The 25747-nt window shown below is 55.8% G+C and overlaps 12 protein-coding genes across 12 annotated transcripts; 7 read left to right on the top strand and 5 right to left on the bottom strand.

Moving 5' to 3' along the window:
• Window positions 1-449: 449 nt before the first annotated feature.
• On the bottom strand, window positions 450-2266 carry CMQ_1795 (choline dehydrogenase; the record flags this gene model as incomplete). The annotated part of the gene is made up of 2 exons (XM_014319166.1): window positions 450-1861; window positions 2023-2266. 2 exons carry the CDS (start codon window positions 2264-2266, stop codon window positions 450-452), a joined length of 1656 nt encoding a protein of 551 aa, XP_014174641.1.
• Window positions 2267-2659: 393 nt separating this feature from the next.
• On the top strand, window positions 2660-3038 carry CMQ_1789 (uncharacterized protein; the record flags this gene model as incomplete). The annotated part of the gene is made up of 2 exons (XM_014319160.1): window positions 2660-2833; window positions 2955-3038. The coding sequence occupies 2 exons, from the start codon at window positions 2660-2662 to the stop codon at window positions 3036-3038; spliced, it is 258 nt and encodes an 85-aa protein (XP_014174635.1).
• A 279-nt stretch (window positions 3039-3317) lies between these two features.
• On the top strand, window positions 3318-4829 carry CMQ_1816 (betaine aldehyde dehydrogenase; the record flags this gene model as incomplete). The annotated part of the gene is made up of 1 exon (XM_014319187.1): window positions 3318-4829. One exon carries the CDS (start codon window positions 3318-3320, stop codon window positions 4827-4829), a length of 1512 nt encoding a protein of 503 aa, XP_014174662.1.
• Window positions 4830-5619: 790 nt separating this feature from the next.
• Window positions 5620-6545, top strand: CMQ_1814 (short chain dehydrogenase reductase; the record flags this gene model as incomplete). The annotated part of the gene is made up of 4 exons (XM_014319185.1): window positions 5620-5966; window positions 6033-6227; window positions 6285-6319; window positions 6373-6545. 4 exons carry the CDS (start codon window positions 5620-5622, stop codon window positions 6543-6545), a joined length of 750 nt encoding a protein of 249 aa, XP_014174660.1.
• A 293-nt stretch (window positions 6546-6838) lies between these two features.
• Window positions 6839-8371, top strand: CMQ_1773 (uncharacterized protein; the record flags this gene model as incomplete). The annotated part of the gene is made up of 1 exon (XM_014319144.1): window positions 6839-8371. The coding sequence occupies one exon, from the start codon at window positions 6839-6841 to the stop codon at window positions 8369-8371; it is 1533 nt and encodes a 510-aa protein (XP_014174619.1).
• A 530-nt stretch (window positions 8372-8901) lies between these two features.
• CMQ_1817 (c6 zinc finger domain containing protein) lies at window positions 8902-10447 on the bottom strand (the record flags this gene model as incomplete). The annotated part of the gene is made up of 2 exons (XM_014319188.1): window positions 8902-10026; window positions 10370-10447. The coding sequence occupies 2 exons, from the start codon at window positions 10445-10447 to the stop codon at window positions 8902-8904; spliced, it is 1203 nt and encodes a 400-aa protein (XP_014174663.1).
• A 1435-nt stretch (window positions 10448-11882) lies between these two features.
• CMQ_1793 (aryl-alcohol dehydrogenase) lies at window positions 11883-13040 on the top strand (the record flags this gene model as incomplete). The annotated part of the gene is made up of 1 exon (XM_014319164.1): window positions 11883-13040. One exon carries the CDS (start codon window positions 11883-11885, stop codon window positions 13038-13040), a length of 1158 nt encoding a protein of 385 aa, XP_014174639.1.
• Window positions 13041-14274: 1234 nt separating this feature from the next.
• Window positions 14275-15503, bottom strand: CMQ_1767 (umta methyltransferase family protein; the record flags this gene model as incomplete). Its single annotated transcript, XM_014319138.1, has 4 exons — window positions 14275-14535; window positions 14583-14664; window positions 14835-14992; window positions 15417-15503. The coding sequence occupies 4 exons, from the start codon at window positions 15501-15503 to the stop codon at window positions 14275-14277; spliced, it is 588 nt and encodes a 195-aa protein (XP_014174613.1).
• Window positions 15504-16110: 607 nt separating this feature from the next.
• On the top strand, window positions 16111-17944 carry CMQ_1810 (uncharacterized protein; the record flags this gene model as incomplete). The annotated part of the gene is made up of 6 exons (XM_014319181.1): window positions 16111-16153; window positions 16235-16268; window positions 16322-16412; window positions 16498-16657; window positions 16709-17247; window positions 17306-17944. The coding sequence occupies 6 exons, from the start codon at window positions 16111-16113 to the stop codon at window positions 17942-17944; spliced, it is 1506 nt and encodes a 501-aa protein (XP_014174656.1).
• A 421-nt stretch (window positions 17945-18365) lies between these two features.
• Window positions 18366-19322, top strand: CMQ_1824 (NAD dependent epimerase; the record flags this gene model as incomplete). Its single annotated transcript, XM_014319195.1, has 1 exon — window positions 18366-19322. One exon carries the CDS (start codon window positions 18366-18368, stop codon window positions 19320-19322), a length of 957 nt encoding a protein of 318 aa, XP_014174670.1.
• A 632-nt stretch (window positions 19323-19954) lies between these two features.
• CMQ_1771 (uncharacterized protein) lies at window positions 19955-21588 on the bottom strand (the record flags this gene model as incomplete). The annotated part of the gene is made up of 2 exons (XM_014319142.1): window positions 19955-21433; window positions 21496-21588. The coding sequence occupies 2 exons, from the start codon at window positions 21586-21588 to the stop codon at window positions 19955-19957; spliced, it is 1572 nt and encodes a 523-aa protein (XP_014174617.1).
• A 2266-nt stretch (window positions 21589-23854) lies between these two features.
• Window positions 23855-25676, bottom strand: CMQ_1813 (glucokinase; the record flags this gene model as incomplete). The annotated part of the gene is made up of 3 exons (XM_014319184.1): window positions 23855-24167; window positions 24219-25467; window positions 25571-25676. 3 exons carry the CDS (start codon window positions 25674-25676, stop codon window positions 23855-23857), a joined length of 1668 nt encoding a protein of 555 aa, XP_014174659.1.
• Between the last annotated feature and the right edge of the window lie 71 nt (window positions 25677-25747).

Genomic DNA, 25747 nt, shown 5'->3' with positions numbered 1-25747 from the left:
CCATAACGATGCAGTGCACAGTAAAATCAGTGCATCTACGAGTATCGCCACCGTACTCCGGATCCCGCAGGGGGCCCGAACGCCCTGCAACACACAGTACATATAATTGCCATCACACTGTGTTCCCAATGTCCAATTCGGCCAGTTCGACATTGTACGGATTCAATCCAGCGCGCCACTTATTTTGCTTGCTATTCCTGACTGCTATGAAAGCACTGCAAATCAATCTGCTCAAGACGGAAAGACAGTATAATTCCAGTCTCTAATCATCACATCCTTGAATCTTTGTCCAAGTTTTGTTCATCAAACGCCTCCGAGCGAGTACCCAAGTCCAAGCCATTTTCTTCGAGCGACCATCCTCTTCTAGTAGCGTACAAAGCCGTGCCCGATTTCCAGCAGTCTGACCAGCTTCTGCTGTCTGTCTTTCGCCGCTGTAGCGCACCAATGCTCTACAGCCGGGCCTCGGCGCGGCCCAGGTCCTCGACAATCATCTCGGCGCAGCGCTCAGCCACGCCCAGCACGGTCAGCATGGGGTTGATGGTGGTCATGCTGGGGAAGACACCGGCATCGGCGATGCGGAGGCGGCGCAGACCGCGGAAGCGCAGGCGCTCGTCGACGACGGCGAGGGCGTCATCGCCCATGCGCGTGGTACCGGCAGGGTGGTAGACGGTGTGGGCGGCACGGCGGGCGTACTCGCTGATCTCCTCGTCGGTCTTGACATTGGGACCGGGGGCGACCTCGCGCTTGATCCAGCTGCGGAACGGCTCCTGCTGGGCGATGCGACGGGCCTGCTTGATACCGTACACAAAGGTGGCGGCATCGTAGCCCTCGGGGTCGGTGAAGTAGCGGAAGTCCAAAGCCGGCTTAACGTTGGGGTCGGCGCTGGTGAGGAAGAGCCGGCCTCGCGAGCGGGGACGGGGAATGTTGGGGGTCATGCAGAAGGCGTAGCCGTCGGCGGGGACGTCGTAGCCGAGGCGCTCAGTGTTGAGCGTGAAGGGAATCTGGTAGCAGTGCATCATGACGTCCGCGATGTCGCCGTCGGGCAGGCCGGCCGGGTTGGCGGGGGTGCGGCGGCCGGTGTCGGCGTTGGCCGGTTCGCGGCGCAGGAAGATGCCAGCGTCCGAGTCCATGGTCGTCTGGTTGGGCGGCACCGGTCGGCTGAGCTCAAACATGATGATGGTCTCGGGATGATCCAGCAGGTTCTCGCCCACACCGGGGACATGCTTGACTACCGGGATGCCCAGCGGCTGCAGCTGCTCGCGTGGGCCGATGCCGGACAGCAGCAGCAGGCGCGGCGTGTCGACGGCGCCGGCCGTCAGAATGGTCTCGATGCGCGGCCGCACGGTGCGCAGGGTTCCGTCCTTGAGCCGCAGGTCGACGCCGGTGACCTCGTCGCCGCTGGCCGACACGTTCACGTGCGAGACCCAGGCCTCGGTCAGCACGGTCAGGTTCGGCCGGGCCTCCTCGCCGCGCAGCCAAGGGTGGATGTAGGCGACCGAGGCGCTGCTGCGGTGGCCGTTGTCCGGGTTGTAGCTGATGGAGAAGAAGCCAACGCCTTCGTGCAGGCGGCCGGTCGACTCGATCTCGTGATTGAAGTCGTGGATGACTGGGATGTCGAGCGCGCTGCTGCACGAGCTGACCCAGTCACGCGTCAGCTGGTTGCGGTGGCGCGCGTGCACCGGCTGCACCGTGTTGCGCAGCTTGTCCAGCGAACGCATGAAAACGGGGAAAGTCCAGCCCTTGGCGCCCATGGACTGCCAAACCTTGAGGTCGAAGTCGAAGGGCCGGAAGCTGATCAGCGTGTTGTGCGAGGAGCAGCCACCGAGGACCTTTGCGCGGGAGTGGCGGATGTTAGAGTTGCCTGGGAGCAAGATTAGAGAGGGAAGCCTGCAGATAGAGGGGAGAAAGATGCCCGCTTAGTCATCCCAGATCATCGCCAGATCGCAGAGTTCTGTTCGTTGCGCAGACAGCACACAACTCTCCGCTTGTCGGCTCTCACGCCCTCGTGTCCATCGCACTCACCATTTGGCTGCTCTGTGGTGCCGTAATCATAGTCCAGTTCTCCGCCCAGCAGCGAGAGCCACTGACGCAGGTCGAGCACGCGGTTGTCCATAAAGTCGCTAGGGCCGGCCTCGATCATCAGGATCTTCTTGGACGGCAGGTACTCGGCCAGGCGCGACGCAATGACACAGCCAGCGGTGCCGCCGCCGACAATGACATAGTCAAACGAGTCGACGTCGGAGTGTGGAAGGAAAGTAGTCGTCATGGTGGATGTCGTGTGTCGTGTGTCGTCTATCGTGTGTATGGACGATCGAGAATGTCGCGTGCAATTGACGGCCAATTGGGCAGAAGAAGGATGGATAGACTGGAGAAAAGAGAAGAGAAGACGGAGAAAGGCAAGGCGATGACTGGGACAGCTGCCGAGATAAGCAAACAACCCTAACCCTGTTGGATGAATGCTTTATGAGATACGACGTACAAAACACGCAGGCTTTTGTCCAGCCACCCGCCCACTGCTGCAGCGCGTCCCGGCCGTGAGAGTTCGCCGTTTGCAGCAAATTCTGCCGACGGTTTCCCCTTGCAGGCCTGCCTTTGTTCGCCGTTCGCTCCGATCGACCTGGACTTATTTCGCCAAGGCCGCGCCGGGGGGGGCGCGCGGATGCTGACGATAAGCAGGCGGGCCCGAAGGCGGCTCTGTCATTGGCTGCCGGCGGATGGCGGCCCCGCCCCATCGAACCACCTGGCGCCACTTGGTGCCGGCCTCCGCCTGGGTGTCGCCCTACGCAGGTCCCCCCCCAATGACGTCGCTGCACAGAAGCGGAGCTGGCCTTACGTAAGTGCAGATTTTTATCAGGGGCTATCAGTGCAAATCCGGTTTTAGAGGGGGGCCTCTTCCGCACCAATGCGCTTTTGTGCAAATTTTCACATCCCTGACCCCATACCCACTACGGCAGCCGGCGCACTACAAGTTCGTCGAGATAGCTCTTGAGCAGTATATCGGCTCCACAGCCCATCGGCTCGTATTGCTGCTTTCGTGACGTCTGCACGAAGCTTCACTTCTCCTGCCCCGTTCACCGCTTTACTACTTCCCCGACCGATTCCCTCGCCTTATCCGCTCACGCCACTTCTTCTTTCTTCTGCGACTTCTCGTGTCCCATCTCTCTTTTCAGTCTCAAAATACCTGTTCCCTCGCCCCATCGGCCCTGTCCTGACCAGTACTCGCTTGCGAGATAACCCCCGGCCTATCTTTTCTCTCTCGCTTTCCTCCTTCCTCCCCCCCCCCCCCCGTCCCTCCTCCCCCCCCACCCCCCACATCCATGGCCGAACTGGATCGACACACGTACTATGGCGGCAAGCCGCAGCCGGCGGCATCGTCCGACAAGTCCTTCTTCACGATCAACCCGGCAACGGCCGAGCCGCTCGCCCGTATCTTCACATCATCGGCCGCGGCAGTCGATGCGGCCGTAGAGAGCGCCCAGGCAGCGTTTTCCGGCTGGGCCAACACGCTGCCGGTGCAGCGGTCACGGATCTTACGGCGGGCGAGCGAGCTGCTGCGGGAGCGCAACGACGCGCTGGCACGGATCGAGACGCTGGACTCGGGCAAGCCGTTCAGCGAGACGTCCGTGGTCGACGTGGTGACGGGCGCTGATGTCCTGGAATACTACGCCGGCTTGATTGCCTCGGGCGGTCTTAACGGCGAGTACTTTGCGCTACGACCGGGCTGGGGCGGAGCAACGGTGCACACGGCCAAGGAACCTCTGGGCGTGTGTGCCGCCATTGGGGCCTGGAACTACCCGCTGCAGATCGCGCTCTGGAAGTCGGCTCCGTGTTTGGCTGCCGGCAACACGCTCGTCTACAAGCCCAGCGAATTCACCCCACTGCACGCCCAGCTGCTGGCCGACGTTTACCGTGATGCCGGCCTGCCCGAAGGCGTTTTCAACGTCGTCTACGGTGCCGGCGATGTTGGCGCTCGTCTCGTCGACCATAAGGCTGTGGCTAAGGTCAGCTTCACCGGCCAGGTCAGCACGGGTCGTCGCGTTGCCGGCGCCGCTGCCGGCCAGCTCAAGTATGTCACCATGGAGCTCGGCGGCAAGAGCCCGCTGATCGTGTTGCCCGACGCCGATCCCGTCGGCCAGGCCGTCGACGGCGCCATGATGGCCAATTTCTATAGCTCCGGCCAGGTCTGCACCAACGGCACCCGCGTCTTCGTTCCGGCCGCCATGCTGCCCGAATTCGAGCGCCTGTTGCTGCAGAAGCTGCAGTACGTGCGCGCTGGCGACCTCTTCGACCCTGCCACCAACTACGGCCCCGTCAGCAGTGCCCTCCACCGCGACAAGGTCCTCAGCCACATGCGCACTGGCCGCGATGTTGACCGTGCCCGCCTGCTCGCCGGTGGCGACACTGTCGTCCCGCCCGGTATCCCGCCTGCCCTCAGCACCGGCTTTTGGCTTGCCCCCACCGTCTTCACCGACTGCACCGACGACATGGCCATTGTGCGTGAGGAGATCTTTGGTCCCGTCATGTGCATTCTGCCCTACACCACCGTCGAGGAGGCTGTTCGCCGTGCCAACAACACCGATCTCGGCCTTGCTGCCGGCGTCTTCGGTCGCGATATCAACCATTGTCACCAGGTCGTCAACGCCCTCCAGGCTGGCATCACCTGGGTCAACACTTGGGGCGAGTCGCCCGCCGAGATGGCAGTCGGCGGTTGGAAGCAGAGCGGTGTCGGCGTTGAGAACGGCCACCGCGGCCTTGAGGCCTGGCTGCGCAACAAGAGTACCCTCATCGAGATGAGCGGGGTCGTGCCGACCGTGTTTGGCAAGCTGTAGAACGACAGACGACGACTACGACAATTGATGGATACCCACGGTTTCATATAGACATAGAGGTCGGATACGGACTAGGGTTTTTGAGCCGGTCAATCACGTCTTGGGCTTTACGTTTTTACTTAGCTGAATTTTTGAATGTGGTTGGACAAAAAAAGAGGTTCGGATGCGACATGGCGTATTTGTGTGCCGGATGATTTGTATATATTGGCTTACTAAGCAATCATATCGATCTTCTTTTCGGTAATGCTTTGTGTCTACGACCGCACACCCGGCGCTGCTAAGATTCTTGCAGGCTAGCCTAGCTCATCTTGGTGATGTCATCCTACGAGATCTGCAGTATGTTTGCTTTTTCTCATATATTGGTCTCTGTTCGCCTCTTCCTGGCCAATGACAGCCGTTACTAGTACGTAGACAAGCTGTCGGTTTTGGCCAGAAGCTCTTCCTTCGGCTTCCGTTGCAGACAACGGTCTAAACCCGATGCCTAATGGTCTTTAAATCCTTAAAGTGCGTTAGTGTGGAGACGGCAAGCCAACACTGCTGTCAGCACCGCCAGTCATATTGGCAGAACTAGCAGGGCTGAGGACTGGCTGCAGTTGGCCTGCAAAGACATGCAGCTCGCCTGGCAAGGATCGGCAGCTTGACCCGGCGATCTGCGATAGCTGAAAAAGTATATCAAGGTCTGGCCCTCTGCATCTTCCAGACCGGTCTTTTGTGTCCATCAGCACTGCAACGTTCTCCAGACACAACAATCAGATAACACAGCTGAACATTTATTCTACTAAAAGCAGCTATGGCTCTTAACGGAAAGGTTGCTCTCGTCACTGGCGGAGCCAAGAACCTCGGGGCTGATATCGCCCACGAGCTGGCGTCGGTCGGGGCCAGCCTGGCGCTGCACTACAACTCGGACAAGACCAAGGCGGACGCGACCAAGACCGAGGCGGCGCTTAAAAAGGCTTTCCCCAATGTCAAGGTGCGCTTCTACCAGGGCGACCTGACGACGGCCACCGCGGTCGAGAAGCTGTTCGCCTCGGTCGGGAAGGATTTCGGCGGCATCGACATCGTCGTTAACACGGTCGGCAAGGTGCTGAAGAAGCCCATCACTGAGATCTCCGAAGAGGAATATGACAGCATGTTTGCGTGAGTCCATTCTCAGAGCTTGGGTTCCTCTCCTCTTCTTACCAGCTAACCGCCACCGCCGACTAGTGTCAACTCGAAGTCGGCCTTTTTCATTCTCAAGGAGGGGGCAAAGCACGTCAGGGATGGCGGCAAGATCGTCACCGTTGTCACTGCCCTGCTAGCTGCTTATACTGGCTACTACACGTCCTACGCCGGCTCCAAGGCGCCTGTGGAACACTTCACCCGCGGTGTGTCCAAGGAGCTGCAGCCGCGCGGAGTCAGGTGTGTTTTCTTTCGTAGCCTATTTCCTGTTCTTCTCATCGATCTAACGGACCGCAGCGTCAACGCCATCGCCCCGGGACCGATGGACACTCGTGAGTTCATTTTCTTTCTTTTTAATTTCCTATGCTCACATCCACTCTTGTAGCCTTCTTCTACGGCCAGGGTCCTGAGGCCGTTGCTTACCACAAGAGCCAGGCGCTCGGTGGCCGTCTCACCGACACTAAGGACATTGCTCCCATCGTGCGCTTCCTCGTCACCGAAGGAGGCTGGGTCACGGGCCAGACAATCTTTGCTAATGGCGGGTACACTACACGTTGAGAGGGTCTGAGTAAGTATTTGATAGTTTGACACAAACTAAAAGTTCTTGTCGACGTCAATGCCCCGCAGTTTGAGGCGGGGGCAGTATGCAGCAAAAAGCATGTGCACGTATCCGAGCTATTTATCAATATAATCTCTTGCCAAAATCTGCTTGCGCAACGCCGCCGCGCGTCCATTCATTTCCCGACACATTGTGGACAGTGCTCGCCGGTGGCGCTGCGGCGTATATAATATGGCCCCTGTGCCTGCATTTGTTCCTACGTCTGTGCTCTGTTCACGTCTGACCAAACACGATGGTTCTCAGGACTCTGGTGGCCTCCGGGGCCTTGGTGCTTGCGTTGTCGCCAACGGCACTCGCGACGGCCGAGTTTGGTCCCAGCGTCGAGGTAGCGGACGAGCGCGGACACCAGATCTTCAATTCGATCTTTGACTCGCTGCGCAAATGGGGGCAGACGGTGCATCCTAACGGCATGTCGTTCTTCCTGGCCACTGTGCCCGAGGGCATCCTCTTCCACCACGGCAACGACCGCAATGCGACGCCGACGAGCCTCGACTGGATGGCGTACGAGATCGAGCACGCCGAGATGTTTGCCCGGAGCAAGATGGGAGGACCGGGCAGGGGCCCCCCTGGTGAGCCACCTCGAGATGACTGGGCTGAGAACAGGCTGCAGGCAGCTCTAGGTGGTGACGACAGGAAGAAGTCTTACGGCTGGCTGCACACGTACCGCACTACGCGGCCGCTGCAGTTCCTGTACATTGACGGCATGAGCGGGAACAAGGACGACACGGGTGTGATTGACACGCAGGACCTGATATTGCGGCTCGCGGGTGCCACCGAGACGACGAGGGAGGCAGTCCCGGAGACGACACGGCGGCCTGGTCCTCCCGGCGAGAACCAGCGGGCCCTCGACCTATGTGCGCTGTGTGCGGAGTGGGGGCTGCAAGGAGTGATCCGCACCGAGAGCCCGGGCATCGAGATCATCAAGTGCGACTTCTTTGACGGCCTGGAAGAAGTGCAATCGGTACGACGATTGGATGGTGGGATGAGTGGACCTGGTGGTCCCGGAGGAGGTCCAGGGGATGGTCCTGGAGGTCGGCCTGGTGGTGGTGGTCCCGGTGGCGGTCCTGGTGGAGGCCCTGGAGGTCCAGGGTGGCGAATGACGCCATCAAGCCCCGAGGAGAGCTTCCGGGATGTCGGAGGACGGACGTTGCTGGACTTTTCGGCCATGGTGTCGGCCTTTTTCTTCCCGGTCGACCTGACGAACCCAGACGTGCCGGACGCAGCCGAGGGCTCTCGGCTTCCGCGGCTGGTCAACACTAGCGCCACACAGCGGGCAGCCATGCGGGACTACCTTGCGGCGACGATCGGGACCCGTCGCGGCTCGATGCCACAGGCAGCGGCGCACTGGCGCGACGTGGCCGATCTGATCGTCCGGCGCTACGCGCCACGGCTGGCAGTCATGGCCAATGCAACGGCTTCGGCCGACGAGCTGGCAGCTGGTGCTCGCTTCCTGCTCAGCGTCTACGAGAACTACGCTGAGCCGGACAGACAGCGACGTGACCGTGTCGCCCGCCAGCACTGCACCGACTTCTACCTCCAGATTAGGCCAGTGGTCACGCAGGCTGACCAGCTGGTGCGAGCTAGCTTCGCGGCCGTCACGGCAGATATTTGCGGCACGCTGTTCGATGTCAAGGGCGCTCTCGACTCGACCAGACCGACGGTCGACGACGTCATTTTGCCAGTGGCCCGCAAGGCCGTGCAGCAACTTGTCCAGCGGCTGGACTGGAGCGTGTTTGCAGCAGAGGGCGGGCTGCTGGAGATGTAGTGGATAATATGCGCGAAGCATATTGAATAATAAATTACATACGACATGATTTCCTGTAAGCATCCAGGTTAAGCGAATAAACTACAGGTACATCTCACATGGATAATGTGTATGGTGATTGATCTTCATCTCAATCTGGGCATCTTCAAGGCCACAGGGTACGTATATCTTTACATCCTGCGCCACAAGTCTCAATTCCAACCCATTCTGGCCTGGTTTATTCGACAGCATTGACTGCACGTACTCCGTAGTTTTTGTTATATAATATTACAACGGTTCAATGTACGAACGAACAACGATGCCAAGCTGATTACGGCAAAGCGCGACTGATCAAAATCGAAATCCCTATATCGAAACCCAGCAAATGGCCCCGAATATGGATCTCTGAATTTCAGAATGGCTGTCCTGCATCCAACCAAAATTGCCCTTTATACGTCTATTTGCAACCCCAGCTAGTTCTTCGCCAATAGATACGCCATTCTCCACAGCCACCCACCGGTGACACCAAGCCTAGCCCCAGTATGTCCACATCACATCAGGCCGGCAATGTCCAGCGGCCAGACCATGAGGCCCGTCCACTCGTCGGGCAGGACAGAGCGGATGCCGCGCAGCTCGCGTCTGGCGATGCAGTTGCGGCCAGCACCAGCACCCTCACCAAGCCACCAGACACCCGACAGCTGCACGACGGCGGCGAAGAAATAGGCAAGCACGACGAGGGCGCGGGGGCGGCTAGCAGCGACGAGGTCGACAAATCGCGGCGGAACCACCATGGTGAAGCCCTGGACGCGACGGGATATCACATAGACGGGTTCACGGCGCCGGATGGCCTTGTAGATGGACCCGACATATGCGAGCGTCTGTTCGTAGGCCAGGCGTGTGGTCTCGTCGTCAGGATCGGACGGTTCTGAAGCCGAGGCTGTCGTCGCCTCCGTCGCCAAAAGAGCCCCGAATTGCTCCCGGTTGCTGGCGTCAAAGTACGACTCGTCCAGGCCAAACTGCGGAGGCGCGTTTGCAATCGTGCACATGACCGACCGATCGGCCTCGCCCGACTGCTGGATGGCCTCGACGCTGAGCCAGACAACGGCACCTGAGCCACGACCCAGCTGCAGCCACTCGGTCGGCGGCGTGTACGGCTGGACCACGCGCTCGCCCAGCATCGCAAACGCGTTGATCAGCATCAGCAGCGACGAGAGACAGACCGCGTCTGCACTCGCCAGCGTCAGCGACTGCACCATGCGTCGCTGCTCGCCCATGGCCGCGATCAAGTACGCCTGCCGGACTGTGAAGAGCTCCTTCCGCTCGACATTGCTGCCGGAACCAGAGTTACCGCTGGAAGTCTCACTAGAGCTTCCGCTCGAGTCACCACTTCCATGCTCGTCCCCCTTCCTGCTCTCATCCTCCCCAGCCCCCAATAGACTCGTCGCTGACATCGCTAGCAGCGCATAGAGCAGGTTGTCGTGCTGCAGCGCCAGCGGAGGTAGCTGCTTCTGCCACAGCGCGTTCCACTCTGCGCTCGGCGACATTGGAAGTGGCTCCGACAGGTGCAGGATGTAGTTCTGCATCAGCCGGTGCTCCATCAGCCGCCGCGCCCGCGATTCTGGTAGCGAGAACTCGTCCGCCACCGACTCCGGCACTAAAAACACGTCTGCGTCCCCCTCTTGCGGCGTCCACATCCGCAGCAGCGCTGAGAGTGGTGCCGACTCTCTCGAAGACGCACCCTCGACGTCTGTGGACGCGGCCGAGAAGCCGGTTGGCGATCTGGTGTTTTTATGTGCTGGATTTGATGGATGTGGTGGATGCGAAGGATGCAATGTCTCTCTTTTCCCTCTCAGCCCTGCCTCTCCTTTCTCTCCATGCTCTCCCGTCTGCCCTCGCTCCAGCACCGGCCACGAGCAGGCCAACTTCAGTCGTGAACAATTGCTGCACACTGGTCGCACCTCATCGCACTGTCCCGTTAAAATTCAAAACACAACGTTGCACGTTCACTCATCCACTCACCTTCACTCTCCGTATCTTACACTTGCTGCACCCCTTGCGTGACTTTCGATGTCCCACCTTAGCCGCCCGCTGGTCCATGCCGGTGCTTCTAGCTTCGCACCCCTGTTTGCTGCTCGTGCCAAGAGTTTGTGTACCTGTGCTCTCACGCGATACTTTTAAACGACTTCCGAGCATGCGCTGGGCCGTCCACGTCTTTCCATCTACGCTGGAATGATTTCTTTGAGGTGGTACTGGCGCCGGGCCCTTCTCTGCTCAGTTGACGGCTTGGTGAGACGGGTAAAGCACATGTCTGCCTGTTCGTCGAGTAATATTGTGGCTTAGCGTGGCTGACAGTTACGGTATCTGACACAGTGATGGCACTGTACACGCACTGCTCCATCACGGGAAGACATCTGGTGTTTCAGTATGCTCCTGCAAGTCTTCAAGGCCTCCCATCTTGTTCCCAGAACTATCGTAAAGATAATTGCCATGAGTTTCAAGTTTCCGTACTTCAAATAATTTGTACAGAATGGCCGAATAAGCAATTGAATTGTATTTATTTCATCTGGTGCCATCCTAATAACCTGAAACTATCACCATTTCCCAATTTGCTATAACAGAAGTGACCTTAGCCACTGCATGCCAACTTCAACTAATCTCTCTAGAATCCCTCAAACCATTAGTACCAGATCGTACTAGATGCCTAGGGGCACGGAAATAGCAGTAGAGCCGCGCAGGACGACTGGCATGCCGCGTATATAGCGACACCAACAGGCCCGACCGCAAGACTTGTGGCACACGCAGACTGGCAAGTGGCGTATGCCACAGGTCCAGCCATGACAACTGTAGAGACAGCAGTTATTGTGGCGAGAGTGAATGTGACTTTCATTTGGAGAGAAAAAAGACCGGTTATACAAGTTGAACAACAGTCCAGAAGTGTGCTTGAGTAGAATGGTATGTTGATATTAAAAAAAGTTGAAGTGCAAGACAACTATGTTTCGCAAAATATTGGAGAAATCGAGTAAGCACATGTGCTGGTGGAAACCCGTGTGCCATTTGTACAAAAGAGAAGAAAGGCCTCCTTAATATAGCCAGTCTCCGAGGCAGCCATTGCGATCCTTATCTATGCCCAATGAGTGCATGGCATATTTGAATGAGAGGCCGAATAATTATGTACGCATAGTTGATACTTTCAATGACCAACGTCCAATCAGAGGGGCTTAGTTTATCGGAATGTAAACTGTTGCGCAGTGGAACACAGACCACCTCATAGGCAGATGTTTCGGCCCAAGCTGCCGCGTGATAGATCTACACGAGTCACTCTGTGTTGGTAGTGAGTACCCCGTACTCTGTGGTGCCACGTACATCTGCTTTTACATCTACTCTACACTTGAATGGGAGTAGCCCTACGTCTTACGGTTAAACCCGTTATTCCCCGACTCGATTTTCTGATATCAGTGGAATGACGTTTTGGTCTGCGCAAACCGAGCTCACCCCGATTTCTTCTTTCTCACATTCGACTAACCGCATCATCATGTCACTTTTTAACCAAGCACCGCCACCTCCAACAACGCCATTAGGCAGGCTGCGAATCCTGTCGACAACGGCAGGCATCCGCGTCTCTCCTCTGCAGCTGGGCGCCATGTCGATTGGCGAGGCCTGGAAGGACTTCCTGGGCGTCATGGATAAAAAGGCCTCATTTGCCCTTCTGGACGCCTTTGTCGAAGCGGGCGGAAATATGATTGACACTGCTAACGTCTACCAAGACGGACAGTCTGAGATGTGGATCGGCGAGTGGATGGCGGCGCGTCAGAACCGCCACCGGATTGTGCTGGCAACTAAATTCAGCAACGACTTTCAGTACGTGACGGCCGGCAAGGGAAACGCGGCCAACAGCGGAGGTAACAGCCGGCGCAGCATCCGTACCAGCCTAGCAGCATCGCTGGAGAAACTGCAGACGGACTTTGTCGACGTGCTTTACCTGCACTTCTGGGACTACACGACGTCGATTCCCGAGGTCATGGACACGCTGCACGCACTCGTACAGGAGGGCAAGGTGCTTTACCTCGGTGTATCGGACACGCCGGCCTGGATTGTTGCAGCTGCCAACACGTATGCCCAAGACCACGGCCGCACCCCCTTTAGCATTTACCAGGGTCGCTGGAACGTGCTTGTGCGCGATATGGAACGCGAGATCCTGCCCCTGTGTCGCCACTTTGGCATGGCCATCGCGCCTTGGGATGCTCTTGGCAGCGGAAAGTTCCAGTCTAGAGCTGCCATCGCCGCCCGTCACGCCCAGGGCGAGACTCTTCGTATAAGCATGGTGCCTGGAGGTAGTGCTGGGGCACAGAGCGTCGAAGAGGAGAGTATTAGCGCTGCACTCGAGCAGGTTGCTTCTGAACATGGCATCGCATCCGTCACTGCTGTGGCACTCGCCTACGTTATGACTAAGGCCCCACGCGTCTTCCCTATTATTGGCGGCCGTAAGATCGAACACCTGCATGACAATATACAGTCGCTCTCGATCAGCCTCACCGACAAGCAGCTTGCCTTTCTGGAGAGCGTCAAACCGTTTGATTTTGGCTTTCCCCACAACTTTATCGGCCAAGACCCTAACGGCACCAACGAACAACCCCGTCCTCTCGCCCGGGCTGCACATGTTGACTTTAGACAGCCTCTTCTGCGGCGTTAAAAGGGGGGATAGTTGAATCCTGGAAATGGGTCATTTTCTGGAAGACAGACGAGCTTTAAGCAGCAGCATAGTGGCATTGAGAAATAAAAACTTCTAATCCTTGCATAGACAAATATAAGCTATTCTGCGGCTTCATCCTGTAAATTATTTTCAGAAGCAACCGTGCTCTGTAAGGCGACAGAATGTCAGGTTACCTTAAAGGATTTGCCTGAGATAAGCAGCTACGGACGCCAGGAGAACTGAATAATCACAGAACGTCATACCTTCAATTCACCTACTCATTACGTCAGGCCTCTGCAGATGGAAATGTGTCGGGGTCTTGCGATACTTACCATCTAAAAACTTGCGGGAGAAGTACAAAAGCCCTCGGGTTCCTGATAGAAGCTATGCACAGCAATATTATGTTGTATGAGGCTGTGTGCATGGTCGAAAAACTTCTGACATAGATCGCAGCAAAAGTGCATCTTGTCATTGTGATCTTGCAACTGTGCTGCCGTTTCAAAATCCGGATTGTGTTTGCAACGCTTACAGGCGTGGTGATATGGCGAATCCAAAACGTGTCGGCGCAAATCAGCACGGCACGCGAAAGGCCGCTCACATCACAGACAGTATGTTCTTGGGTGCTTGCTCAGAATGTGTTGACGCCGGTTTGCGGGCGTCGCAAACGTCCGACCAGAAACAAGACAGTCCGCCATCGCCTTGAACGCCAGTTAAGAATTCTGATGACAGTGTATATTAGACCCTTCATACGCAGCTAGTCGCGTATGTGGCCGGGCTCGATTTTGTTTGATGTCGGCCGTAAAGAGAACAGAAACATGTAATAACCCCTTGTCATGAAGACGGCAACTGTGGGGCTGATTACAGTGAACACAACTCAGCCTTCTGTATTCCACTTGCCTCTGGATTTAACATGTTTACTGGCTTTGTGTAGTAATAAGCAAACAGTATTTTTTAAATGGCTCGTGATCCTAGGACAGCTTAAGGCTTCCGACCCCAGACAAAATAAACTGGGAGGTATAAATGAATGGCCGGACCTGTGATATCGGTACGAACTTTAACAAGGAAGGCTTGTATCTCAGTCTGGGTCCAGCCAAGAACGCGGGAAAGAAGATATGGCGAGTAAGCATCGAGGGCTTGGAGCTCCTGGAACAATTGGCACTTGCCAATTTCCTTGTGCTTAGGGTCCTTGGACCAACCACCAATGGGCAGCTGTGGTAGTTCTTGTCAGCTCTGCCTAAGGTACGCACAGGAAGGGGCTGCATGAACTGGCCTTGAGGATGGTCTGCTGCACGCCGACAAAGACGGAGGCAGCCATTTTCTCCTTCCAGCGGCCGGACAGGTCCCAGGGATTACCATAGCTGGCCGCACTCTCACACATGAGGCGCATCCATTTGTGGGCATTGACGGCCTCCTTGGCGGTGTTGTCGTCCGAGGAAAACTGTGGGAATGCAGCCTGCATCTCGATATAGCCGCCAGAGTTTAAGTGCTTGAATGCCTGCTGTTAGAGATAGGTTTCGTCGGCAATGCGGCCCTCAAGCTCACGGCCGATGATGAAGTCAAAATTTGGCCGTATGTCCACTCCGACTCGAAGTCGCCGACTTCAAAGACACAGTTGGGTGGTGTCCTAGTAGATGTTTTAAGTTACCAGTTGTTTGAAGCAGGGCTTGTTTGCATGCCACCTAGACCGACCGGGACTCAAATCTGTGCCTAGAACCTCCGAAGATGGATGCATCCTATTCAAATTGAAGGTTGCTAGCCGCTCTATTATACGTTCGTCCAGCTGGTCATGTGTACTCTGCAAAACTCAAGACCCAGATACCAGTACCGGTGCTAAAGTCGAGAACGCTATGGACGTTGTTGCCGAGGGGAGCAAAACGCAGGTTGCCACCGAGAAGCAGGCGGTAAATTTGGTGCACGAGGTCCATGCGGCTTTCCTCTTCGTCGTCGTTAGGCTGTTTACAAGGTAGCTATTACGCTTCTACATTGGGCAGAGAATGAACTGGAACCGAACCATATCACAAGATAAGCAACTTCATGAAAAGCATGATAGCGGCGTCCTGCGATATGTGAGCAAATCATCTCCTGTTGGTCTAAAAGAAGAAGGTCCAGCCTCGTATCTAGTTAGTGCGGTTAGTAGGCGTTGTATCAATTTTTTATTTTTGTTTAGCGTACTTGTACTTGAAGATGCCAGACTCAAGGGACGACACGAATCCAGGTCTAAATGAGAGATGAAGTGTCAAGGCTTCTTGATGCTACAATCTTCGCCCAGGTGACCCCTTGATCAACGTAGGAGTCTTGGGATGCAGAGTCACCAAATCCTTCCTTCGATGATTCTCTGTCAACAAATGCACCTTTTAACACAAGGCTGCTACTTACATCAGCTTGCATGTGGCTCTCGGACAGTGCATCTAAGAGATCGGCGCCCGAATCTGCCTCGGCTGCAGAAGCCAATGTTTCTGGCATAATTCTTGTCGCTTAAACTGGGCCTACAGAAGCGGTATGGAAAGAGCGGCGGATAAGAAGAAACACGGAGATTAGTATGGAGTACAGTATGGGAAGTTGACACGAAAAAAGGTATAAGAATTCCGGAAACACCAGCGGCTGTTTGTGTTCTTAATTCATCTGACCATCTGCCGGCCCATGGTTCAGTGGCTGCATGCTGATCGTATATAACACGGACTTATTTGACCTGGACTTACGAAGTTCGGAACCGGAGTACCTATAACAGCTAGACATACGAAGAACTTAGCAAAATAGTATCTGCTTGTGCGTTGTTTTACACAGCCCGCTGTAAGGCGCATGCACGCTTAGTGCCGAGTAATGTCAGCCCTACCAGAAGCCCCTAGAAACGTCAGCAAGACATCCGAATCAGGACGGTTTGCGGTCAGAAAGGTGATCGGCCGAGCTTAGGTCGTAAAGTACTCCGTATTGCCGATGCAATATGCTCATTGCATAAGTCGTTTCTGCGTTGCGATATTAACACACTGACACGTGACTATATATGCTCTAGTGCAATCACTTCCTACCTTACTAGCTAAACTCCGGGTCCGTCAGATCCTGCCTTTTAGAGATGACAAATCCAAACTCGCAAAAAGTTGCTGTTGGTGGGCCAGGTAAGCAGATACAATGCTATAAGGAGTGGCCGGGACTTGATCGCATTATCCGATAACTCTGACGCCATGTCGACCACACAGACGATGAAGAGCAAAGGCTGTTGGACGTGCAAAGGTAAGTGGCAAAGGGTGGGTGTCGTCGGCAGTCTGATTCTTACGTTTCTACAGAGCGAAAGGTGCGCTGCGACCGAGGCCTGCCGGCGTGCCAGACCTGCGTCCGGGCCAAAAAATCGTGCCAAGGATATGGGCTGAGACTGTCGTGGCCACGCGAGAATGACAGTAAACGAGCTATTAATTCTTTGGAGCCGTTGTGGACACAGAAACATGTTGGGTCCACTTGGAAGGGCCGGCGTCTGTTTGTTAACACTACCGGCTGGGATATCGAGCTGTACAGACAGCTTTCCCAGCAGAGTGAGATCCGACCGGCTCTTCTGATGGATAGTGTGCCACTGCTAAGACAACCTCCTCCTTCGACAGTGCAGAACACTGATCTGCTCGGTTATTGTGAGTATTAAACGGCGGCTCCGGTGTGCTATTGGCTGACTAAGCACCAAGTCCACAATGTTGCCTACCTCTCGCTGGTGACTTTCAGCGGCACTGCCCAGCAGATCCGGGACATGCTTCTGCGAATGGCCTTGTCTGATGGCGGTGGACACGATATGTCAGGTAGGGCGCTACTATATTCGCTGCTAGCTGTGGCATCTGTGCGCCGCAGCGGAGTGCAGCCAGAGGCCATCCGACTCAAGGTGGCTGCGCTAGAGGCACTGCGCACAGCTGTCCGACAACAGCAGCAGCAGCAACAACAACAGAGGAGAGGAGTAAAACTGGGCTCCGCGGCACCTATTGTGGCAGCATCGATGCTTTTGTGCTCGTACGAAATCGAGCTTCCGTCAGCCAGTTCGGGCGAGTGGCTGTGGCATGTGCAAGGGGCCATTGGCCTTGTTCGGGAGACCCAACTGGAGCAACAGCTAGACAGTGATATCGTAGGTGACGATGAGAATATGCTGGTCGAGTGGGCATACTACCACGCAACTCTGTCTCGCTTCTCGATGCAGCATTGGCGACATGGCAGCCAGGGAGAGTACTTTTTGCCGGTAAGAGATTGTTTCTATCCGCTTCGTAGTCATTTTCCTGTTTCCAGCTAACAAAAAGACACAACCTTGCCGGAAACCGACACTGGCTGTGCTCAACTTCCTCGACGAGGCTTGCGGCACCATCATCGACCCTAGAGATCTGCGCAGCAACGAGACGGCATATCGGGAGAGGTTGCGGACGCTTCAGCTTCGCGTGCAGAATTTTCCAGCCGCCACGTCGCTGATGGCTTTGAGTTCCGTGACGCCTTGGTCTGAGGCTGACCGGACGGTCGTGGCTGTTGAGCTGTTTCGGGTCGCCACGTTGGTGTATCTCGTGCGAGCAGGGACTTCGTGGGCGTCTCTGTCGGTCCTCCCATCAACATCACCATCACCACCACCACCGCCCATCGACCTAGACGCTCTAGTAGCCACTATCTATGACATGCCGCTGCAGATGCACCCCAGCTGTGACCACTTCTTCCCGCTGCTTATCATCGGTGGCGAGGCTCGCTCGGATGAGCAGCGAGCCACCGTCCTCGCCATGGTCGAGCGAACGGAGCGGATGACGCAGGCCCGCAGCATGCAGCGACTCAAAGCCGGCCTGCAGGCGGTCTGGGCACAGGTCGACCTGCACGCCGATGGCGATCTGGTGCTCAACTACTTCCGTATGATGGACGCTGTCGTCAGTGCCAACAGACCGCTTCCATCGTATGTGTAGGGGCTGTGCATTGCGTGTACAGTTTGCTGCAGAGTGAGAGCCAGAATAAGAATAAAGGTATTAGTGACTTGATAATGAAGTAGCTCACAAAATCCCATTGAAATACACTGTAGTGTAAAGCTTCCAACATCGAGATTACCCCACCAAAAGCAACTTTTCCCGAGCTTCTAGGTGGGCCACAAACACCCAGAAGGACGTTGGATGTCGGCTCCAACCTCGTGACCGCCTTGCAGCTGCTCGTCAGAATTGCCTTTGCCAGACCTCCAACGCTCTTACTTCTCCACCTAATGCAACTTCTGCCGAGACATAAAGTGTATAAAAGTTGTATTCCTACTCCCACATTTCTCCTGACATCCATCTTCTTATTATCCTTCCCATCACCTGCCCCCATCAATATCTGCCTGAATTTGCCCACATCACAATGTCCGCCTACCTCATCACGATGGCCACTGGTAAGCAAGCCCTCTGGACCATCAATCATCTGCTAGCTTCCGGTGCCAAGGTGCATGCCCTGGTGCGCGATCCCAACAAGGCGCCGCTGCCGGCCCAACTGACGCGTGCTGGCGTGACTGTCTTCACTGGTGACAGTCAGGACGTCGATGCTGTCTTCCGGGCTGCCCAGGGGTGCAAGGGCGTATTTTTAAACACCTTCCCGATTCCTGGACTGCCGATGAAGCAGGCCCAAGGCATTCTGGAAGGCTGTCGGCGGGCTGGTGTCGAGTCCATTGTGGTCACAACGGCACTCTGTGTCAGCAACCGTGCCATGTGGAATGACGAATTTACCAAAGAGTGTGACCTCTATGACTACTTTTCCGACAAGGCAGCTGTCGAGGATCTCGTGCGTGAAGCCGTGGCAGCATCTAACTGCAGCTTCCGGGCCTACACGGTCCTCAGGCCGTCCTACATCCACTTTGACTACCTCCTGCCCAACGTCTACGGAAACTTTCCAGAGCTTCCTTCCGCTGGCGAGATTGTCCACGCCTGCGATGACGGCACTCACATCCCCCACACCGACGGCAACGACCTCGGGCGCTATGCTGCTGCTGCTTTACAGGACCCGACCACGTTCAACGGCCAGGAGATCGAACTCGGCCACGAGAATCTCAGCGTTGATGACATCCGCAACATCCTTACTCGTGTCAGCGGTCGTGCAATTGGTCTGCGTCGCCGCACACCTGAGCAGGTTGAGGCTGCCAAGACGACTGTTTTCGGACAGGCTTTCCAAATCTGGGCCGGAGCTAAGGACCTGGAGCCGGTAGTCGCCGAGGCTAAGGCCGTAGAGGCTCGTTTTGGCATTCCACTGACGTCGCTCGAGCAGGCGCTGGTCCGAGACAAGGCCGAATTGATGGAGTGTCTGAGTGTGGGTTACAAGAAGTGATGTAGTTAGTGAAGGCACAAGAACACCTGATTCTGGGACCAGAATGAATCAAGGCTATTTTCTAAGAGTCAGGTGACACTGCTTTTGACAAGAACCTGTTGCAGTCCGTGATGTCGAATATCCGGATCTGAATTGAAGTTGGAAATCCATCGAGTTGTCAGCGAACAGCCGTCAAAACGATTTTGAGACTGAATGGTTAACATAAAATACAATGTGCAACCTTCTTCTGTTCACAAGTCTCTCTTCTGGATCTTTTACCTACGCATGATGCATAACTCTCTCAAAACCCTTTGTTTCCTAAACACGTGTCCCAGAGCCAGCTCTTACTGGCGCCGTAGCAATACATAGAAAGACACAACCCCCTTAAACACACTTGTTCTGATCCTACTGTCTGGACAAGGAGTACACACTATCAGCTCGCCAGAGATTGCGGCAAGCAGCCAGTCCTGGAACGAGAAACGGGCTTGCACTACGGCATCTAGTTAGTGTTGTTTACTAGTCGTATGAATGAAATATCTGTTACATCGGCGCAAACTGAGAGCCGACAATGGGTCCAATTTGTAAAGGGAGATGTACTAATCAAATTAAAGCCCAACCTCGCTTGTGATGCAAGACAAACTATATGCAAGCTGTTATGCAGAATTCTCTATGCCAAACAGCACGTCCTCGTGCTCGGCGCATAAGTCTTCCCAGCTGAGCCACTCGTTGGCCAAGTCGGCCCACGCGCCGTAGACAACCTCGTTGGCATCAGCCTCGTCATTGCCCGTATCGCTATCCTCCGCCTTTCTGTCGTCTATCTCGTCGGCCGGTGAACACGGGTAGGTGTTTGCGCCTTTCCATATGCGGCCATCGATGGCAGTGTCGGAGATACTCATGCCGGCCTTGACTGAGCTGACGGTCGCCTTCAAGAGTGCCTTTGCGTACGGGTAGAACCACAGCTGTACCCAGAGCTCCTCCAGATAGCCCTTCTCGCCGGTGCAGTGGAACATGCAGTACACGTGGTTCGTGACCAGGTTGGTGCCAAAGAAAAAGGTGCTAATGAGGTCCTTCGGTTCAGCATTGTGAACGTCGGAGATGCTGCTGACGAGCCGCGTGAGGGAGGCCAAGTCATCGGGCAGTTGGACCTCCAGCAGCGCAAAGTCGGGGACCCCGCTGACGTTGTGGTCGACGATGGCGGTATCGTCCGTGCTATTTAGAGAAAGCATGGCTAGGAAGTCTTCGTAACCGGCCCAGGCCTGAAACAAGGACGACTCGTAATCGAGGCCGATCTGGAACTCCGTCTTCTGGCCGGGGAGCATAAGGGGTCCCCACCTCTCGGGATCGGCACCTTCGGGTATGAAGCCGTCGATTCCCACGGGCACGAGGTCCTGCTCGTCGATATCGCCTATGGCGTTCAGGCGGAGCTCCCGCACAGAGCGGGCGTACTCCTGTTCCCCCCAAACGTCGCTCATGTACATCTGATCGGACTCTCGGCAAATGTACTCGGGGTCGTAGGTAGCGGCGATGCGCTCAATGGTGGCAGCGAACATGGCGCGCATGGTCGAGACTGGCCCGATGATGGTGCCCGAGTTGAGCCAGCGAGGCTGGCTGTTCGTGATGTCGTCGCCGAGACCGAAGGCATCGTCTGGCAGGCCGGTCTCGGGCACCGCATAGCAGGCGGGGCGCCGGAAGTCGACGGGCCAGCACAGCTTGTCGGCACCGAAGAGGATGGACTGGTGCGGATAGTTGACGTCGTCGGCAGCAGGCTCGTCGCCGAAGCGAGCGGCTAGCTTGACGTTGGCGGCCGCGGTGACGGCAAAGTAGCGGCGGATCAGGACGTCGGGGGGCAGCTGCATGATGACGTCGTAGCCGTCGATAATGAGGAAGAGGTCGTCGTCGGCGGTCGGCGGCAGGCTGTCGAAGTAGCGTACGACATTGCGCACCTTTGCCAGGTGGGTGACGGCAGCATCAAGCTCACCGGTGCCGTTCCAGCCCGAGAGCACGGCTGGCGGGTAGCCTAGTAGGGCAGATGACACGAGGGCTCGACATAGCTGCAGATTTGGGCCGCTGGCCGGGACGAGCAGGTGGAACTGGGACGTCCGTTTCCGGCCGTACTGGCTCAGCAGGCCTTTCTGTCGGGCGCATCAGCTTCCGGGACGCGCGGCCGAATTTCCGGCGCCAGGGCTCTTCTTACCGTGTACTCGAAGCCCTGGGACCGTGGCTGGAGCAAGACAATGCCGACGGTGCAGAGGACTACGGCGAGGACGATGTAGCGGCGATTCCACATGGTCGGATGCGTTAGATCAAGGGAGAAAAACAGCACCAACTGGACGGTAGGAAGCCAAGGGGGAAACAGAGTGACGGATGCAACTCATAACTCTCTTTGTCCGACGCGTCAGCGTCTTGGACTGGGACAAGATGATTGAGTGAATTCCGGACGGCTGAACCTTTTCTGGTGGCTGCATTAACAGGTGGCTAGGAGTTCTTGGCAACTTCTGGGCAACGGCTGCTAAATGGACGGATTCGGTCCCTAATGTTACGCGCCTCCTTTTCTCATATCAGTGCCAAGCCTGCCAAGAAGGGCTGGTCGAAGACATACATACTCTGTAGGTGCGGATGCCGACTGTGCCGGCAGAGCGGAGATGAGAGCGCACCTTTTGCGGCGCAGTAATTGCGTGGCAATTGATACGCGCTCGAATGACAGGGGTCATGATGGCGATAGCCACCTACGTCACCAGACGGAGTACGGAGTACTCCGTATTGACTCGGCTCTGGCTCCTGCCGGAGTTGGAAGCATCGACACGTGACAAAGTGAATATTGCCTTGTTTTTGATAAGATATCCTTGCTTCTCGTGTCCGGGTATGGAGTCACTCTATATGGATTACCGGACTGTGAGGTGGCACCTGAAATGGTTTTCTGGCTAGTGGGGCGTTTATGATCCTGGCAAGTTGAATCTTGGCTAGTTGAATCTTGGCAGCGCCACGTTTTCCCGTTGCCAGACCTTTTGGTTCGCAATATGGAGTACCATGCACGCCGTAATTGGCGGCATATTTTCTCTCCGCAAAGATCTTTGGGTCACGTGATTCTATCCGTTAGCTCAACCAAGACAGTGAGACTGGGGGACGATCAGAGCGTGTTGGATTAGACCAACGTGAAGTATGGAGTCGTAAGCTCGACTTAATCATGTGGAGATAGAGGCAAGTCTTCGGAATCGTAGACAGACAGCTGCCTGTAGATGTATCCTGACTAACCTCTTTCAGTCCGGTTAAAAGCTTTGCTTGATTCCGGCTTCCCTGTCCAAGTCCAGCTTGGAAATGTACGGAAGTACTGCAACTATTCTCATCGCCGTCTTTATCGTCGACAAGCCCCTGAAAAGTGGCGGTGGTAGTGTTCTAGTGAGCGAAGCGCTCGGAGTCATCGACGAGAAGCATGTAATAGAGAAGTTGCTGCGATGGCGCTGCCATACACTTAGCCGGCTAAGTGTCACTTTTAACGGAGATGACGAAGCTACGGTGGAAAGTTTGGCTAAGAACAGCCGAGTTGGTGAGATTGTATGTTGTTGGCTTTGAGCCAATAGATTTATGTATCAGTTTGCAACCCCTCAGGCCGCACAGAAGGGACGACAGGTCGTAGAGAGACCGGGTCTGCCCTTGTACCTGCTGCACAGGCAGACAAATCTCCGGCATCGTGGGCCTAGGCCGCTTAATCTCGCCATAGCTGATGTCCGAAGCAGAGCTCGAATAGGCGCTGACAATACTGATAGAGTCGTGACTTAAACCGATGATCGGATCGTACTTTCTTTGGAGGTATATGATGCCGAAGTAAGGGCCAGACGAAATATGCTACCTACAAGTATGAAAACATCTGCCTTGCTTGACTACAGCTTTAGTCGCTTCCCGATAACCTGAACGTGGATCCTGAGCTCGTCGTCGTATCTGACGCCAGCAATGCCTGCGTTCTCAGCCTTGCCTATGGCGCACTAATGACTACTGACTGTCATTGGAAAGCAGGCTGAAATGAGTGAGCGTAAAGATCACTCTAGGCAGTTCTGTACCCTCTCGTGTCTCGAAGTACACACCAAGTATCCGGCCGCCTAAGAGAGCTGGTATGCTGCAAAAACCATGCTGCCAAAGCCAACGGCCATGACTCCGTCCAGTGAATAAACCAGCAGACAAGGAAAATCGGCATTGAGATTGACATCTGTGCGGTCAACAGCCGCGGGCACTAACACTACAACCAAACCGACCCGTTCACAGGTGGCGAGTCATTATGGACAGATTTCATCACTAGCGCCAGCCCGAGAGCAGAGGAAGACAGAGCGGAAGCACCGTGACGGCTACAAACCATCGTAGTACGGGATACGACCTGATTAAGAGATACAGAAAAACAGAGACACGGTTTCTATCGAAATCTAAGTGGAAGAAAATCTCTAAAATGCCGGCTCTGCAACCATCTATATGCTGTTATACCCAATGTGAATTTGTACGGCACATGGCCAACCAAGGAAGAATGCAGAAGTTGTCCATATGAAAGATGCAAAACATATGCAATTCTAATCTTTTGTCGACAGGGCTGCCTGTGCCATCAGTGCTGCGCCGACAGCACTGCCATCCTTGCAGACGCCCGCTCGAATCCTCTTCTCACCCTGAGGCCCAATGCCGGAAATCTCTTGCAGCGCGGCCCTCATCTCAGCCTCGAATGTTGGGTAATATTCTATCACGGACCCAGTAACCCCGATATCAATTGTATCCGCCTCGCGTGTCTGTGTCCGTCCGTCACCTTGAACGGCAGACAGGTGCAAATTATGAGTCGATTTAGGTGGTGGTACAATGGACGATTCGGCTTCTGCTGGCGAAGCCGAGTTTCTATTCAAGCAAGAGAAGAGGAGACGTTTCAAGAAGCCGAAAATCCCACACCTGCGCTCCTTGTTTCGCCCCAAATTTGGAGGCTCCAAAGTGCCCAAGTAGAACTTGCTGTCGTCGGCAACGGTCTTTGGAAAGCTAGGAGACGGAGACGGCGATGATTCGTCCACATGCACCCCGTCTCCGAGGTGGCCAGACTGTATGACGATGGCTGCCAGTGCAGCCCCAACTAGCCGGGCAGCTCGCGTCATGATGGCGGCCGAAATTCGCTGGAGAATTGCAAGATCTTTTGACGACGTGTCCTGGAGAGCGAGAGTTGTTGCAACCAACTTTGTTTTTGCCTCGTCATCCAAAGAGCTATCCGCTAGCAACGAGAGAAGCGAGGAGTCGACGCCTGCCATCCGGAGCAATGTCGAGTTGTCCGCAACGACGAAATCGAACACGTTATTAAGCCGGTACAACTCCTCCACGGCCAGTCGAAACAGCTCGCCCAGGTACATTCCTGATACCCGCTTTTCGAGCATCTGGCTGCCTCGGTCAGTCGAATGGGCATCCAACTCGTCGTCGAAGCGTGTTCGCGGGAGTACAATCAAGCTGTCGTCCAGGCATCCCCACTCGGTATTGATAATCATAACATCGTCAAGGCTGGCCCTTTCGGCTTCTACGCCGTGTCTTTTAACGTGGCGCAGACGCTCGACATACGCAGCATTGGTGCCGGTGCCGACAATCATGCCGGCCAACGTCTTGGCCGTCGTCGCTTGCTGGCCCCCTGACGTGTACGCTTGGGCTAACAGAGTGCCGACGCTGTCGTTTGCCAGTGCAGTCACACGGACAGGGATGTTTGCGGAATCGAGAGCTTCCTGGAGCAACTGGCAGGGGTCGCGTCCTAGGGCAGATGGGATATCCCAGCCCTTGTCCCAGTGCAGCAGCGTGCCGGATGCGAGTGAGACCTGGTCACACGTGAAGGAGAAGGTAAACCCAAGCGGCACCTTCCTATCTTTCGTAGCGGCATCGGAGCCAGCTTGGGGAAAGAGTTTCTGGGCCTGGGCAAACGTGCCGATCTGTGCTGCCAGCCAGGAGAAGAGCGGATCGTATCGCGAATTGACCATGACGTAGCGCGGCACGGTGTGCTTCTCCTGCACTACGGAGAAGGAGCCATGGCCGTGGAGATCGACCATGCAGATGCGGCAGTTGGTGCCGCCGAGATCGACGGAGAGAAAACGCCCCGTCTCAGTGCCATCTGGGATGGCAGTGACGAAGGCGGGAAGCTGAAAGGGCAAATTAGAGTCGAGCAGCCCAAGCTCTATTCAAATAGACAGCAAGACACGACCCGCAGTTAGCCTCGATTGCAGGCGTCCCACCAAGAGCAAAAATATCGGTGGGAAAAGGAACGGTGGCCTACCTACTCAGCTGCGAGACGAAATGGTCTGTGATGGTCTGCAGGGCGGTCGAGGACAGGTCGAACTGGCTGATAATGTCGTCGACGGCGGCAGGGCCGGCCATGCCAGACATGATTGTACGTGCGGGCAGACCGTGGAGAGCAAGCTTGGCGACGAGCGCCAACAACTGCGAGAGCCCAGAGC

This window comes from Grosmannia clavigera, assembly GCF_000143105.1.
Source record: "Grosmannia clavigera kw1407 unplaced genomic scaffold GCSC_124, whole genome shotgun sequence".
Classification (NCBI taxonomy): Eukaryota; Fungi; Ascomycota; class Sordariomycetes; order Ophiostomatales; family Ophiostomataceae; genus Leptographium; species Leptographium clavigerum.
Note: the sequence above shows the minus strand (reverse complement) of the source record. Positions and strands in the feature narration are given on the sequence as shown.